This window comes from Condylura cristata, unplaced genomic scaffold (assembly GCF_000260355.1).
Source record: "Condylura cristata isolate star-nosed mole 26May11 unplaced genomic scaffold, ConCri1.0 scaffold00026, whole genome shotgun sequence".
Classification (NCBI taxonomy): Eukaryota; Metazoa; Chordata; class Mammalia; order Eulipotyphla; family Talpidae; genus Condylura; species Condylura cristata.
This window is the reverse complement of record NW_004567127.1, coordinates 31175762-31194019: the sequence shown is the minus strand read 5'-3', so window position 1 is coordinate 31194019 and position 18258 is coordinate 31175762. Positions and strand designations below refer to the sequence as shown.

At 44.6% G+C, this 18258-nt stretch overlaps 1 protein-coding gene across 1 annotated transcript in view; it reads right to left on the bottom strand.

Moving 5' to 3' along the window:
• TIMD4 (T-cell immunoglobulin and mucin domain containing 4) overlaps positions 1–13867 on the bottom strand; it is a 28722-nt gene extending 14855 nt beyond the window's left edge. The window contains exons 1-4 of the mRNA XM_012730054.1: positions 13804–13867; positions 8297–8638; positions 5468–5782; positions 2492–2575 (exon numbers count right to left, since the gene is read on the bottom strand). Of these exons, the coding sequence (XP_012585508.1) occupies positions 2492–2575; positions 5468–5782; positions 8297–8638; positions 13804–13861 (799 nt within the window). The 5' untranslated portion in view covers positions 13862–13867. The remainder of the gene's footprint in view (positions 1–2491; positions 2576–5467; positions 5783–8296; positions 8639–13803) is intronic.
• Between the last annotated feature and the right edge of the window lie 4391 nt (positions 13868–18258).

Sequence of the window (18258 nt, the reverse complement as noted above, 5' to 3'; positions counted from 1 at the left end):
TTCTTTCTTTCTTTCTTTCAGTGCTGTCCTACTGATCTGCTGCTCTTCAAGCCAGGCAACTCTCTTTGCTCTGAAGGTGAGCTGGTTAGATACTAGAAGTAAATGGGATCAGTTCCAACTTGGTGAGGGGAAAAATCACATGAATGTTTGTAGCATATAATGCTTTTATGAGAAGAAACATGAGAATTCACTTTTTGTCCCTGTTCTTTATCTCCTAGACTGCCAGGTAACACCTAACATGAGCCTTTTAACTGCACTGGACTGAGCGATAAAACCAATCTGCAGATGCCTTGTGAAGAGGTGGGTTTTCAAATTCACTTTAACCCAATTCTTTCCAGGTTAACAATCGTATTTGTGAGTGCAGATGAGCTCAACCCACCCCCCTTCTTTTTTGACCTCCTCTCCCTTCTGCTGACTCATCCTGAGGTCCGCAGAAAGAAGTTGTCCCTCTTGAAGCTCTTGTTCTTCTGTGTCACATCCTGACAGGGCTCAGCTTCATCTCTGATGAGACAGGCAGCCTTAGGAAAGGCTCTGACCTGAGATCCAGAACCTAATTCTTGTTCCTTGTTGAACTTTATAAATTGCATCTGTGCCTCAGTTTCCTTCTGTGTACAATAAGGAGTTTGGTCTGTTCCAGCAATTCCTGAAATTTTCTTGGTGCCAGGATTGAGTGGACTTTTAGAGAATCTCCTGTGAAAGTTTGTTAAATACACAAAGGTTCTAATCCTGCAAGTCCTGGGCAGAATAAGACAAGGAAGAGAAACCATACTTCTACAAAGTTTTCAGTGAACTTAGTCTGTGGTCAAATCTAATACTCATGGGATGGGTGACCTCAAAATTCAAGGTGGAGTTTCCCTTGCCTCCCTTCCCGGTCAACAGGGGAACAGATTGCTCTCCCACACCTTCATTTTTTCCACTGCACATACTTCTCTCTTCAGCTCTCCTTTCTTGACCACATCCCCTCCTCTGACCCAGGACAAACCTTGCCCCATTCACTGTCTTTTCCCTTCCCCCCAAATATTCACTGTCAAACTTCTGGTAAGAACACCTAACATTCCTTCTTGACAAAGTGTTCATCTCTGGACTCCAGCACCTCCACCTGCAGAACTGACATGTTCACTTGTTGTTCACCCTGCAGCCACCTTTCTAAATGCCTTGTCCTGCCCTGCCTCAGCAGCGCCCAGAATTCCCTAATATTTAACTGCACCCTTTCTAATCTCTGCAGCTCAACTCTCTCTGCCCTATGTTCTCCTGGACATTTGGGAACTTCCCTACATTTGGGAACTTCCTGCTTGGCTTTCCTGTTCCCCCAACACTCCCTCCCAACAGTTGTTCCTTTACACTCCAAAGTTCTCCCATCTGGGTCTCCTTAGCATGTTATGCTGATTTATAGTTTTCCTTCAAATCTGATCTCCCCTCCACTCACACCTGTTGGTGTGTTGGTGCCCTCCAGTCTGGTTCCCAAGCTTTTGTGAGTGATGGCACATAGCCTCCTTCATGGAGCTGAAAGATGGTTGTTTTCTGGCTAATAAAGTTATACTAAGATGCACAAATGCTCTCTTCATCAGAACAGAGGAACAAGATGCTATTTTCTTTATGGTAGATTGAAAAGAATTATACAAATGATCATCTTAGGTGTAGGGAGGAAACACTCTATGAGGGGGGAAATACTTTGACTAAATTCACTGAAAACTTACAAATACATATTTGTAAGAGCTATTAAGTGGAAGAAGACACCATCCCCTTCAGGCTAGCATTTCTCCCCCCTGGTCCCCACCTTAGGTAGAGAAAGGCATGCAGAAAAGAAGGAACTTGCACAATACCTGCAGCAATATAACAATGAGACATCACAACAGTCCAACAGCCTGGGTGCTCCACCCCTTCCAGCCCAGATATACAGTGTCCCTCGTACAAAATGCTAGATTACAGCTTAACCTTATTGTGCAGTTCTGCATGGGCTGAAGGAGAAACTGGCTCCAAATCAAATGTTAGGTGAATCAAACAAACTGTAGGATAGCCTGTAGAACACCCATACCACAGTCGGTTTCTATGCCTCCACAAACACAGGAGGGGTAGAAACAGATCTAGAGTGATCATTTCAATTAATAGCAGTTATTATCTCTGGAAAGGGTCTGCAATTGAAGACAGGAAGTCAAAGAGAATTTGCTTCTACCCTTTTTATACTTTAGGGTAATATTGGTATAAACTGAAATAAATTAGTAGTATCTTAAATGTATAGCTGAGTTCCCCACTGCATTCTTTGATTCAAATCATAAGAAGGTACGGAAGAAGGGGGTCTCCTAGTGGGGGTTCAGCCATGAGCGGAGGAGGGAGGAAGTCAGCTCTAAGGTTTTAGCTTGTTTCACTTTCATCCAGGCTTGTCGAAGGACAGAGAACATGACTACAGGAGACCCAAAATAGCTGAGCCCCCAAATAAGCAGGCAGATGACAGACTGTTCATATGACCAGGCAAAACCACATAGCCCCCTACCTCTTGGCTGAGGGAAAGTCATGGAATTCCTCGTTTCCCATATGGATGCCTGGGATGTTGACTTGAGGACCCAGTCTTTGGATGCTAGGGAGAAAAGGGAAAAAGAAAACAGATGAATACCCACCTTTCTACCCCCTCTGCTGGCTTCTAGCATCTAAACAGAAAAGTGCTCCTTTACTGGGCACCTAGTCTGTGCCAGTGCAGAGACTTGTCTCCATGAAGAGGGTGAGGGGTATCAGGTTCCCAGCCCTGCCCAATGAGGTGCAGAGCTGAGCAGCCAGGTGAAGCTAGAGATGTGAGAGAATCATGGCTCCAGGAGCACAGAGACATGAGAAGAATGCTTTTGGGAGGATGCTTTTCAGATTTGGATGTGCATCAGGGACTTGAAGGATGTAGAAGAGATACATGGATGGGAGATACTTGCAGAAGCTGACAAGGCAGCCATTTCTTTGATTTGTGCTTTGATTTTGTCCTAGACTTGCCTGGCCCCTTGCCCCTGTGGGTCCTGTGGGTCCCACCAGAAGGTACCTAGGACCTGTGGCAAGATTTCAGGCCTCAGAAGCCCTGTTTTGGGCCAACAGGAGCCCAAAACATTTATCCACAAGGAGATGGGTATTTATCCACAAGGAGATGTGTAAGTTTGAGTGTTTCATTGGGAAATTACATCCTTTCTCTTCTTCCCTCTCTATGCACAATCATTTACAATCTGCCATACTAAGAGTACACTTTGTCTTTATGTGTTGGATGGTAGGGCCTTTTTAGAGTGTGCAAGTTTGGGAATGCCAAGATACCCCTCAGTCTACCTGCCAATACAAGGGATAGTCATGAATTTTCTCATTTACTTCTTGGGAAGAGCCACAGGAGAGTTATTATGATTCTCATCTTACCAAAGAGGCCCAGAGAGATTAAGCAACTTTCCCAAAGTTGCACAACACCTAAGCTGTGGGATTTACACCCAGGAAGTGTGGCATTGGAGCACAGTGAAACTCCTACCTCACAGCCTCTATGTTTGGACTTACAAGCATGGACTTACTTGTTCCATACAAGTCAGTCTTCCTCTGTTGATTTGCAACCCTTCCCTGTGAAGGTCTCTGCTTTCACTGAGTGCTTGTTAAGGTGCCGGCACTCAACCAAGGTCTTTATGAACCTTGGACCTGGGAATAACTAAGGCCAGAGACCCCCAGCAAAAAGTAGTACTGGGGCAGTTAAGCCCCAACTCCCCCAGAGATGTGGATCAGGTCTTACTTCAGGGTACTCTGAGTGTCTGGATGGCAGTAAATGCCTATGGGACGAGTGATGGCTGGATGAATAGACCCACGAATGCAAGAATTCTTCTGCTGCAAAAAGTCTTTGAGTCAAGTGAGTATACACCTTGGCAGCTTCAACAAAGAAGAACCAGTACTTGGAACTAGCAAGAAACAGCCCAGCATCATTTGGCCTTGAGTGGAGACAAGTGTCCTAGACATGACCACCACGGAGAGTCTAGAGGATGAATCAGTGCCAGTACACCCTCTGTCTCTCTCACTGTCTCAGGCACAGATAAGCCACAAATGTTCCGAGTTTGTCACCAGGGGCTTCCTGGCATTCAGGATCCAAAGTCATCTCTACTGAGCTGATTCAATAACATGCATCCTCCTCTATCCTGGGAATGAGGGAAGACAAAGAGACAGCTTTGTCCACACACCTTCAGATATGCATGAGGTAGTGTCCCCAGGAGCCACCTGGGTGCTAGTCTGGGGCTGGCTGGGAAGATAGAAAATGTCTGATTCTGAAAGAGAAACAAATTTGCTAATTTTAGCCCTATGTTAGAGTTAATCATGTAAGCTGGAATACAAGTGTTCATGCTGAGTGGGGGGGGAGTGGGGTACAATTTTTATAGCTCTCTGTGATTTTCAATAAAGTTCAGGTTTTCTTCAAGGCTTATGAGTTATTTTTAGGATCAAAAGAAAAAAAACTACAAATGTTCCATTTTTCAGATGATTATTTTAAGAACCAAGGAATTTAAAAATACATATAAAAAATCATTTGGTTTAGTGTCCATGGACTTCAAGTGACTAAAAAGAATATAATAGGATTCTCCAGTCAGTATTGAAAATATAGTTAAATTAGTCAGATCTTCCTGAGGCACAAAATGTCCAAGAATACCTGCAAGTGCTCTTAATATACCTGCTCTTACCTCAGCATCAGAGGGTGAATGTATGGCAGTTCTGATAAGTTTCATAAGTAATGGAGCTTGTGACCCTGTGAGAGGGCCAAGATACAAGTCAAGAAAAAAGCTGGGGGCACCCCTGGTGGCCCAGGGGTTAAGTGTCAGCACTATCATCACCATGGCCTGAGTTGAATCCCCAGCCAGGGCACTGACCCCCACCATGGCGCAGCAGACTGCTTCAGCCACTGCTCCCCTCGGCAGTATATTTCAATGCATCTCCCTGTTCTGCTCCCCACTCTGTTTTGCTCTGAACCTCTCACCCCCTGCACCTCTGGCCTGTACCCCAGTTCTTCTACACAAAAATAAATAAACAGAAATCTTAAAAAAAGAAGAAAGAAAAAAGCAGAGAGGGGAAAAAAAAGGATAATGACTCAAATTAGATCACTATCAAGGATGACTTTAAGGCTTCTAGAAGCCCTTCCTCAACCCCTTCCTCACATCCAGAGACTTCATCCTGCACGATGGAACCAGGGTCTGACTGGGGTGACTCCGACCCTCCTCACTAGCTCATCCATAGCATCTCCAGGACTCCCAGGAGGACAAGTGAAGAACCAAATACACTAACCTCTCAAAAACATAAAGGGAAAAAACTAAAATTAAGCAAATATGAAACAAAGAGAATGTACAGAGTAGTAAAACCCACCCTTCCCCCACCCCCACCCCCACACACAGGCCCTGGGCATTCCCACACAGGAGAATTCTTTCCCAGGGGCTGCCTAAGACACACCTGACCTGCAGCAGAGAAAGGGTGACCACTGTATCAATACCTCCAGTGAACATGGGTCCCTCGGGGGAAGGCTGGGTGGGCAGAAGAGCCGAGGTCACCTCCGAGGGGGCACTCGGTGTAGTAGAAGGGCATATGGTGGCCGTGGTCAGGGCAGCAGTGGTTGTCTGAAGAGGGGTCTGGGTTGTGAGGTCCAGGGTGGCAATGGACATGGTTGGAAATACCCTCGTTGCTACATGGGTCCCAGCAAGGGTGGTCCTGGCAGTCGTGGTCCTGGCAGTCGTGGTCCTGGCAGTCGTGGTCCTGGCAGTCGTGGTGCTAACAGTAGTGGTGGTTGTGCGGCGGGTGGAGGGTGGGGCTGCAAGGGAGAGAAGACACAGAGGGTGCCATGAAGAAATGGAGGAAAGGTGTAGAACACAGGTACTGTGAAGTCTGTCTATTTCTCCCCCTTATGCTGCCCCAACTGGGCTTGAGCACTGTGGAAATCAAATCTCTTGCCCTTTCTCCTGGCTTTTCCAATCTGCCTACCACACATAGGCTAGAGTGATCTTTTAAAATCTAATTCCATCCAATATTACTCAGCAACCAAAAAAAAGAAACATGTCTTTTGCAGCAACATGGATGGAGCTGGAAAAGATCATGCTTAGTGAGATAAGCCAGAAAGAGAAGGAAAAATACCGGATGGTTTCTCTCATAGCAGGAATATAACGGAACAGGCGAGAAAATAATGATAATGATGAACAGCTATATACCAGAGACATTTTGTGGGGGTGGAGTGGACAATGGGATCAAAAACAATGGGGGGAGGGAAATGCACTGGACTATGGTAAGGATACATGGGTGATTTGGTGATGGGAAGCCCAAGGGGATTGCAACTGAGATGGAAAAATGCACAAAAATATGTTAAAAATAAATTATTATAAAATAAATAAATAAAAATGAGACATTGGAAAAGTTAAAAAAAATCTAATTCCATTCATTTCTACCTTTGAACTTTTCACTGGGCCCTCTTTGCCCTTAAGCTAAGGAACTCAAGCTCCATCTTTGGCCTGTAAGTCCCCTCCTGACCCGCCTTCCTTTCCCAGTCTCCACTGTACTCCACGCATTATGTCCCATCCCACGGGCCCGGCTTCAGCTCTTTGAACATACGAGGGACCTTCTGGCTGGGTCAGGGCCTGTTGCTCCCTAGTCTCTCTTCATTTGTTGACTCCTGCTGGGCCCTCCTGACTCAGCTAAAAGGATCCTTCAGTGAGGAAGTCATTGATATTTGACAATTAGGTCTCGGGTTATGTGTTCCCATATTTGGCCTTCACTCATTTACCACATTTCATGACTATATTTATTTGATGATCATTGCCTAAATGTCTGCTTCCCCACAGGACTGAGAGCTGCCTGAGGGGAAATCTGGCATCTGTGCTATTTTAGGCTGCAGCTTGCACAGCGACCACTGTGTGAGGGGTATAGTAGGTGTTCCAAATGCATTGTAGGTGAGCAAATGAGCAACTGCCTCAAATATGAGGCCAAACATAAAACATAAAAGTCAAACAGGGTGAATAAGCTCTAGAGAACAATCGTACAACACTCTACCCATAATAACAATAATATATTGGACACCTGAAAATTTGTTGAGAGGGCAGAGCTCACATCAAGTGTTTTTTCTACAATAAAATAAAATGAAAATCTAAAAAATAAAAAGTAAGCCAAAGCATGCATCAGAGGGTGAGAATGCAATCTCTTTCAGATATCCAAGACTGGTTCATTCAACACCATTCACCCCCAAACACTTGAACTTGGGTCCATTACCCACAGTGATCTTATAGATACCACCCTCTCTTAAATATGCCAAGTTTCCATTAACTCTAATGAGCCAGAAAGACACCATTAGTTGTGAATGAACTTAGAAATGACCCCATAGCATATTGAGGGCAACAAGTATTCAGGGGAATTATAGCTGGTTACACCAGGCTTGAAGAGAAGCCTCAGACGGGCATCATTTAACTTTAACAGACCTTATTTTCGTCTTCTGCAAAATCAGAATTTGAGAACTTCTCTCTCAAAGTTGTGGAGAGAAAAATACACTAATGAGCATAAACGTTTTCTAATTAGGAGCACCATCACAGTTGTGGGAGAATCTTTGAGTATATCTACCATCTGAGAAACCTGTTAAACATACAGAGACCCCCAACCCTGCCTTCTGAGATGCCAATTAGCAAGGCACACACCGAGAGCCCTCGCCCCTATCACGGAGGATAGATAGCACTTGAGAGCCTCCATATTCCATATTCTTGATGAGAAGAGGAGGTGACAGCATCATGCATCCAGGCGCCACCCTCCCACTGTTCAGACCTTTGGGCACTCCTCCATATCCCAAAGGTCAACCAAGGCAAAGGAACACAGCAGGAAGAAAGAACGCTGAACACCACCCCGTCTCCATCTGCCACCTCCCTTCCCTCTGCCAGACATGGCACCCTTGCACAGCAGACTGAAGCTGACCTGCAAGCAGATTTTATTGCACTATTGTCACACAGTAGTTTTTCAAATTCTGAAATCTCTGCCAACATGCAAAACTTAATATTGTTCACATAAAACTTGGGAACTCTGAAAATACTGGGTGCAAATTACTGCAAGATGACAGTCTCCTAGATAAAAAGCAACTGGTCCTTGAGATGGCCCCTGTGGGTCCCTGCTCCCTTCCTCACCTGTCCCCACCCTCGGACCGCACCTGTAGTGATCTTCTTGGCCTCCCTGGGCATCTGCTCCTCCAATCATCGGATCCCATTCTGACTGAGTCTACACACTCACAGCTTGGCTGCCCACTGGGCCCCTCACCTGGACTGTCCCTTTTACAGACACAGGCCCCAGGGTGGCTCACCTCCCAATAGCTGCAGGTGGATATTTTTCTTCACATCGTTGAACCATCCTGGCACTTCGATACGACAGCAGTACACACCGCTATCACTGGGACTGACGTCACTGATCTCCAAAAACAACTTGCCAGTCGGGATATTCCCCGAAAGTGTATATTTAGATGACTTCCTGGAGACCACTGATGATCCGTCTGTGCTGATAAGCTCCTCATTGCATCTGGATTTGGGGCACTGGCCTTTGCCCCAGCACATGCTGTTTCGGTTCTGGGACCAGGATGGATACATGCAGGGCAAAGTCACTGTCTGCCCCCAATATGCCTTCACCACTGTCTCCGACACAGCTGAAGCTGCAGGAAAGATGAGAAAAGATGAGAGAAGGATGAGGGGTGGCACTGAGAACCTCAACATGCCACAGTGAGGAGCAGATGGATGCTTCTGGAAGATGGAGAGCATTCTAGAGCCTAATTCTTGATGTGCCCTTAACCACTGCTGAGTTCCTAACTCAACATGCAGTTAAGACTCCAGCGACCAGTCCTGAGCCTTTAACCGTAATCCACCGACTCCAACAACAGTCCAAACACAGCACCATGCCCACTGCCTCTCAATAACAGAGATCATAGGCCATCAACATGACACCCTCAAACTGGTCACCCTTGGTCTTCAACCAGTGAGTCTAAGGCAAGAATACAGGCTGTTGAATTCAATTCCATACTGCATTGCACTGAATTTGTGTGCTATTAGATAATATGAACCAGCTTGTGACATTTTTTTAAAGACTTTTTACTTATTTATGCAGACAGGACTGGGGTACAGGCCAGAGGTGCAGGGGCAGTGATAGGATTCACCAAAGACAGAGTGGGGAGCAGAACAGGCAGAGGTACTGTAGTATATACTGAGGGGGCAGCAGGTGGGTCAGGAGAGGTCTGCCAAGCCATGTGGGTCAGCTTCAGGGCCAGGGATCGAACTCACACTGAGGTAGCCACCATCAGCTTTGCAGTGTTGCACTCCAATCTGCTGCACCACCAGGGAGGGTCTGTGATTTTTTTTAATGTTAGAACTCAAAGGGACTGCAGGAATTATCTAGAATGCCAACAGAAATGTGGAAATGTGTTGGGGCGGGTTAGATTCACCATGTTGGCTGTGTGAGCTGGGAGGATCACTATTGTAAAAGGGAGCATCTGAGATCCCCTTCTCCTGCTGTTCATCAGCTGACTTGGGAATCTGTCCCAAATACATATTTAATTGCCTAGCCCTGAGATGTTGTTAGTGTAAGTTATAAGGAGAAAGACAAATCCAAATATGACTTCACTCCTTTGTGGAATATAAAGAAGAAAAGCAAAGGAACCAACAGAACTAAACCAAACAGGCCCTAGATATCTGACTGCAGCCCTGAGGCTACAAGGGGTGGTAGGTGGGAGTGAGCGGTCAAAGGGAGAGGAGCACCATGGGTGAAGGTGGAGGACTGCAGGGGCTTGCATGGCAGGTGTGGGTTGGGTACACACATCTGAAGAGGTGTGAATCTGTACCCCTAAATCATACACACTACTGTGAACAGTATCAATTCAACTTTAAGAAATACAATTAGAAATGATTGTTCTACCCTGAGGTAAACCTCCAAAGCGCATGAAAGGCACCTACACAAGCTGATGTTGGCCACCCACCCAAGGTCTGAGGGTCCTGGGAAGGCCCTTCTAAGACTCTTGGAATCTTCTCTAGAATCTTGGAAACATTTCCACTCTGTAACTCCAAAGACTGTTGGTTTCACTGCATATCAATTGTTCTGACCCCAAAAGCCATGACTAAAGTGAGAACAACAGCAGGCTACAGCTCCAGGTCATGAGGGCCTCATTCTGCTCCCTGTTGGGAGCCAGGGTCCCTATTCATTGCTTGCTCCAAGGAACACACCCCTCCAAGAGATGGCTCATTCATCAGTTTTGTGGGCGTAGTGAGACAGTTTCTATGCCGGGGGTGGTGGTGCCCCCTTCTCCCGACCCAGGCGTAGGAGTGCCCAGTAATCTCCTGATAGGACGTGAGCTGTCCTCTACAGGAAGGACACACATGATCTGGAATCTTCCTCCTGGGCCTCCACAGCTGGCTTTGGTGAGCCAGCCCACACCACATAACGGGCAACCTTCCCTGAGCTCGGTCTCCACCCTGGGCTCGGCAGAGATGTTTCACAGACTATATAAATGCCGTGGAAGTCCATTTTGCTCGCCATCAAAACAGGGAAAAATAGAAATTCTCCATTGATGTAGAAGGCTGTAGCCTTGAAAGCTACATAATGTTATGACCCCTTGTTACTCCAATAAAAATATATCGGTTCACTGTCATCCCCCTCAGCTGTGTTAGCCATCCAGAACACATGTACCTAAAATAATAACTTAATAATAAAGTGGGCGCTTGCTTCTATGGATATCTGGTAAATTCATTTTGAAAGAATTATTTCTGCTAGGGAGATAATGGTTATTTCCACAGTTTGTTTTCCCCAATACTATAGTCTAGAAGGAGGCTTTCTTCTAGACCTGAGAGAAAAACCGCCAAAATCAGCAATTCACAGACAAGGAGATAGGAGCGGCCAGCACATTTCACCAGCAGACTGGCAGCAAAGTAGAATTTAGGAGGCATCAGGTGCTGGCCACCCAGGGACTGAAGCGCTGACTGAGCTGACTGGAGTTGAACGGGGTGTGAATTGGCACAGCCGCACAGGGCGGGCAGTTTCTGTTACCACGCAGCACATCTGTGCCCTAGCTCATGCTCTGTGATCTACCTGGGAAAGCACCCGTGCAGAAGGAAATTTGCTTGACTCTGTTTACTGCAGCCTTCAGAGCCATGTGAATGGAACAGACTGGGTATATGTGGGGACCAGCTAAGTCCCGGCATATTCACACCTACCATCCATAGCGAGAAGACTAACAGAATGAGGTAGATTACTGGCATGGAAACACCATGCCTTCTTAATATATGAAATTGGCAAATTAAGAAAAAAGATTAAATAAAATCCATTTCCTTCAGTAATAAAGCACTTATGCTTTCTTTGTGGGCACAGACATACAAGAGTAAAGGCACACACTGCGCCCTTAGGGCTTCCTCCCACACAGGGCTCCGTGACCTGTGTCTTCAGAAGAGGGGCTTGGTCTGGGGCGGCTCATCAAAGAGATTTTCACTGTGCAGTCTTCATTTTTTTCACCAATCATGCTTCTGTATTATTCATCAAATTAAAAATGAAAGGTGAAAAATGGGAAGTGGGCAATTTGGAGTGGCAGAAAAACAACCATTGTCCTTTCACTGTCAGGCTCATTCTGTCAATTTCTGCTTCTGTGTTCTTGGAGGAAAGCCCCAACATCATAACCTCATCATCATAAAACAAAGGGGATACAGAGACTACTAGGCTCTGAAAGAGTTTAAAGGTTCACAGGGGATGAACCCATCAAATGCCACAGGAACTTCATAAAGATTAATGCCAGTGAGCCATGACTCCAGCATTTAAAAAAAGGACAAGAAACAGTGCATCCCAGTAGCAGCAGTATCTGGAGCCAAGGAATCATTGGTGCCAAATCAATTCTCTTTTCCAGAATTACCCAAGATGGGGGTGGGAAGGGCAGCCTAGGTCCTTAGTGCCAGCCTGGTGTTCTTAGGCTGCTGACCCAGGAGCCCCTGTCCACCTAAGCTTCAGTCTCACCATCTGCACAGGGAAGAGTGTGATTTGGCATCTCTGCTTTCTCTAAGTTGATCACTTTAAAAAAGGAACACAGAGGAATGTTCTTCCTCTCATATCACGAGGGAAATTCAAGTCAAAACCGCAAAGAGATACCTACCAGCTCATACCGACGAGCATGATTGATATCTAAAGACAAGAAAACAGTGATGGAGAAAGTGTGGACAGAGGGAAGCTTTGTACTCTAGGAGTGGGGGTGTAAATATGGAAAGCAGAATGGGGTTTCCTCAAGAAAATCAAAAATAGAACTACCATGATCTACTTATCCCAAGAGTGGATATTATCCAAAAAGTACAAAACCACTAACTGAAGATATATGTATATCACCACATTATTGTTGCAGCACTATTTACAATAGCCAAGAACTAGAAACAACCTGCATGCCCATCAATTGGAAAATAGGTAAAGAATACATAAACATATACACTGGAATAATACTCAGCTTTTAAAGAAAAAAATGAAACCCTGTCTTTTGAAGCAACATGAACGGGGTTACTATGTTTAGTGAAATAAATATGCTTTCACGCAAATGTGGTAAACAGAGAAAAACGGATGCACTAAATAAAACAAAAATAAACTTTTGGATTATAAAAAAAGATACAAAAGGCACAAGTGAAGAACAGTTTCCCAAGCACTGACTGCTTAAAGCAGGGTTGGAAGAACCCCAGTGTCCAGCCAGCAGTGGGAAATGTGGGTGCAGATCCTGGCAGATTTTATAACAACTCCACTCCCCAAGAAAGCCCCCAGCCCACACACACACCTTAAGTTCCTGGGACCAAGTGAAGATGAGGGACTCTGGCAAAGAGGGTGACAGGTATAACTTTCATTCTGTTGGCTGTCCCCTAGAGCTTGGGGAAGCAGTTAAGTGAGCCATCCCTACAGGGACAGGTTCTTGGAGGACATCTGCAGGAAGCACAGGGGCTCAGAGCTGAACCCCACTGTGCAGAGACTGTGGAGGGTGAGGAAAGGTTCTCTCAGGTGGGGACCAAAGGATACACAGAGCTAGAGGGGAAGAAAGGCAGGGAACACATGGCAGAGGCTGGAAGGGCAGAGGGAGTATTTGTTTTCTTTGCAATATAGCTGCTTTCTCTTACAGCATATTTGAAAGCTCCATGTGCAAATAATTACAACTTTTAAAACTGCACAATCCTAATTTGAGGATTTGCCTAATTCTCAAATCCTGCATTACTAAAGCCAGTCTTATCCAACCCCTCATTTCATAAACGGAAAAAAGATATCAATATAGACATGTTCCCAGCATCAACATCAGCGACCCAGACAAGCCCAAAACAGCTTGCCATACTGCACTGGGCTACATATTCCCAGGAGACCTAGAGCAGTGTATACATCAGCCATTGTCCAAAACCTGAACAGCAGGCAGAGAAGAAACCTCTCCTTGAAGCCTCATCCCCAGCAAAGCAAAAAGCAAACAAAAACTCTTGAAAAGAAAGTGAACAAGAACTATAGTAAGAGTCCTTACTGAAGAGAATGCCCTGACTCTGACTGCTGAACGCTTTGCAGAGAACATTTGTCCTTCTGCTTCATTGGACCTCTTCTTTCTGTGTCTCTTCTTTCTACAGCTGCTATTTCTGACATAAAAACAAGCTACTCCCACCCTAAAGTCCCCATGTGAGTCTCAGATAAAACTGTATCATTTATCATAAGAAAAGGGAGAAAATCTGGGTGGGAGGGATGCAGGAATGAAAAGGTGGTTGCTTTCCTGGAACCCATCAGACAGGGAACTGCATGCCAAGGCCCAGGTCCACAGACAACACTAGGGAATTTCCAAAAACTTACTCAGATAAAGTCGCCCAAGCTCAATCGCCAGCCAGAGGACGAGAGGTGCTTTAGACATTTTGACTGTTAGCAGAGCCTGGAGTCTGTTTCTCTAGTCAAAGTCTGTTTCTTATACCCAAGTTAATGCTGACAAGGAAGGACTTTTTAGTTTCATATCTCTTTTTGCCTCCTAATCTTCCCTTTCCCCACTCCTGAGTGACCTCCCTCTATCTGGGATATATAAGAAAATGTGCTGAGCCACCAGGGTGTGTGTGCAAATGTGTGGGGTGAAGGATAGGCAAACAAGAACTCCCTTGCAGTACACAGGGGGTTTTCCACATGTGCACGAGCATGCACAGTGTGCCTGTTAACAGGCACTTGTGTGCAGGTGCATGGGGATCCATGTGTGTGCGTGTATTCAAGTACCCACATGTGCCTGGTATGCATGCATGAGCCATAAATAAACTATGGTCCTTCTCGCTACAGGGCAACTGGTAATATAATGAAGTTAACAATCTTCCTCATCCCCATTGTGAAAAATTCCTCATGGGGGCCAAAGGAAGGGCAGACTGGAATTTAACTCTGCTCTCACTCGGGTTCTCCCTCACCCAGACTCTTGGTCCCCTTGACTGATAACAGACAAGGAAAGAGTCAATCACCTCATAAGCCAAAAACACCACTAGAATCTTTAGGGCTCACTAGAGGAGCCATAATGTGATGGCTCAAGCCCAAGGTCTGCACACGATTCCATCATTTGTTAGTGAAGCTCTCTATGGAGAAAAACACAAAACAGAATCCATTACCATAGACACAGAACCTGAACTAGAGAATATTTATGACCTATCTGGACTCTCTGAGTCAGTGATGTGGCCATAGAACAAATTAGAGGAGAATAAAGCAAAGTTTATCAATGAGATATGTTTCCTAAAACAAATTTATATATTTTCATTAGCCAGGTACTCAGATAAGTGAGACTGATGTAAAGGAAGAACTAGATGATATTATTATTCCTATTTTATAGATGAGGAAACAAAAAGCCTTATAAGCCTTAAGAGAGGTAAGTGACCTTCACAAATGAAAAGTTGTAGAAACAGCAATCAAGCCTAAGACTTGAATCCAAGATGAACGTATAACTTGTTTTTTGATCAACAGAATGTGGAATAAATGATATTAAGTGACATATAGGGCAGGTCATCTGTTTGCAGATTACTCCTGAGTCCAAGGACTGATCCTCAAATCCACACACTAAATTACTACAAGTTCCTTTAAACTGGAACCTTAGTGTAATTCAGTCTTGAAAAAAGCATACAAGCCCCAAGGAAGAAATTCAAGGATGCCAAATATTTCAGATTTTCTAAAAAAAATTCTGTATTAGACTGTAACCAGTTAAGCTAGCACCAATATACTAAAAGTACTAGTGTATTGGGTGAAGCTCTGAACTTGGAAAAGACAGAAAGTGGGGAGAGGGAATGAAAGAGATTCAGAGACATCTTCCCACTAAATGCCCACTGAATTGTGAGACTCTTCACCCAGGAAATGGGGATTTAATCCATGGGCAAATTGAATGGGCTTAATAAAATGCTTAAAAAATTGGTATTTGCGTGACCTGCAGCAATATCACCCAACCCTCTTCAATAAGGATACTGGGGTATGAATTTTAGCCTTGCAAATCTTCCTAGTTTCTATTGTATAAATAATAACCAAGGATGACCAGACTTTGGGGAAAGTCCTCAACTTGAAAAAGATACAAAGACAACATCCAATATACCTTCCTTCCCTCCCCCTCTCTCCACAGTAGTGGGGAGGGACTCCCCCAATGATTGGATTATGTTAAGGGACACAGAGACAACTAGAAAGAACTTCCAATGGCTAAAGCTAAACAATCTAAGTAACAGAATGAATAGTACTAGGGTATAACCCTAAATGGCAAATACATATTGATGAATCCACACTGATTCAACATATGTGGTTGAATCTACAAATAAGGAGCAGAAGAGACAAATCTGTCCAAAAGCATTGCAAATAATATGTATAGCTACGCCTTCCTCCAGGGAGCTCTCACTCCTTAAGCGTGAGCTGGACACAGTGACTTCCTTCCAAAACAACAGCAAGCATAGAGAAGGACGTGGAGAGACTACGCTGTGGAGACCTGGCAAACACTCCTCAGGCAGGTGATAAAAATATATCAGTATTGGTTTGCTAGTGGTAAGAAATAAACCCCACCAATCTATAAATATAGAGAAAAGTAGGCTTTCAGATGGGTATTCTGTAACTATCTTCATAGTTTTTGTAAATTTAATGCTATTCTAAAGTTTAATTTAATGCATACATTCTTTTACTTTACAAATGCAATATAGTAATTTGGTATCTGGAACAGGTGGAAATAAAGAACAAGCTTATGTTTTTCTTTTCCTAAGTCAGCATCATGGACGTCAGGAAATTCATAAATAACTAAAACTGAGTACTTGATTTGTATCACCAGAATAAAGCATATTATTCTCAAGAGCAGGTCCATGGTGTCCTACGCCTTCCCTGACTTCATCACTTTCCTTTCCTGTATAAGTGTTACCTCTGGAGAAGCCCACCTCTCTCATTCTCCTTCAATACAGTTTAGGTGCAATTACTTTCATGCACAGCCATTGGGGACCAGGCAACTTACCAATACAAAACCAAGGATACAAAATCGTGGCACAATGACTGGAAATTTTCAGAGAGTGGGAATCTCCTTGTTTTCCAAAGTTCTTTGAGTTGGGAAGACATGAGTCAGAATCTAATATTATCTATCACGCACCCAGCAGCTGAAGCCTTCCTGATAAAAGAACTGATCAGACAGAAGGCAAGTGGGGAAAGAAAGAAGCTTGGCCTAGGGTGTGGCTTGAGACACAGAAACAAAGTACATTGGCGTGCCAATAAATTCACTTGAAGACAGTTGGTGCTGGGTTGCAGTCATGGAATCAAAAACCCCAACTTCCCAGAGGTTCCTCTATATTGTGTTAATTTGGTTGGATGACTGACATTTTTCCAATCTTAAGAAGTTACACTATCATCTAGCACAACCACCTCTTCACCGAGCAGCAGAAGTTGCGGACACTGGGAATAAAAATAAATAAGGTATAGACTCTATCCTGAAGAATCCACCAGTTTTAAGTTTTTAAGCATCTTATAAACAAGACCACCAGTGGCCAGGGAAGATGAAAGACTATTAAATCATAGGAAGAAAACAGAACCCAGGCTTTCTGTAGAAGAATTCTTTGTGGTAATGAATAGTTCCTTTCCAGTGAGTGGGGTTAAGTGTAACCCACATTCATTCATTTTTACTTTTTCATTTCTGCATCAGTGATAGCAAGGGTCAGCCACTAGCCACGCTCAAGTCCAGCCCACCACCTACATTTGTAAGTAAAGTTTTGCTGGAACATAGCCATGACCGCGCTGGCGTCTGCCTGTGGTTGCTTGTGCTCTGCAATCAGAGTTGAGGAAATGCAGCAGATAAGTCATGATCTACAACGTCAAAAAAGATATGCTTGATAGTCTAAACAGAAAAAGTCAACCAAGCCCTGAACTGCCCCCGCACACCTACTTGCTATGGGTCAGCCTCTGCAGGAGGCTCTGAGCAGGGCCCGGGCTGCGGCTGGAACCTCCTTGCTGAGACCAGCAAGCCAACAGAGCGCAGAACAAGGCGCATGTTTTGCCAGGGAAAGCGCCGGGCCGTGTGTACCCAATCTGGAAATGCAAGAGGAATGCCTGGTCCTCTTTTGAAGTCTAGTCCTAAAAGACTCTGGAGAGGGTTAGGGTGAACTGAAAAACCCTTCAGGCAGAGTGAGCAGCATATAAAGTTCAGTGGTATCACAGAGAGGCACGTCAGACTAATAGAAGAATTTCAGTTTTACAGGCGCTTTTTAACTTAACAATCAATGAAGATAGAAATAGAATAAAATAGAGCTACATGTAGACCAGCTATGAGACCGTGCAGTGATGCAAGGATGGTGATGGAGGTGTGTGTGCATATTTGTGGGTATTTATGTGAGTGTTTATTCATGTGTGTGTGTGTGATATCTATGTGTTTGTGTGTCTGTCTGTGTTGTGTGTGTGCATATAAAATTTGCCCTGGCAAATCTTTAGTTACCAAGAGAATTCCAAGGACCATGTGAGGAGGCAGGAACACAGGCAGGATCAGATCACACAGGGCTTGATAAGCCACAGAAAGGAGAAGAGACACTGTCCTGAGGGCAACGAGGAGTCTGAGCGTAAACCCTATAAAAGAAAGAATTCCACAATAGGAAGTATTTTCACTTAAAAAGCTGTCCAGAACTAACTCACTGTAAGATCCCTAAATCTCCCTTATGTATTCTCTTGGGGTCAGGAAGTGACTTTGGCTTGCAAAGTTAGCCATTTTTAGTGGGGAGAGGGAAGTAGAAGGAAAGCTACTGAGTATTGTCAGTCAGGGGTTCTTCTCAGCAAGCTTTGTCTCCATAACCC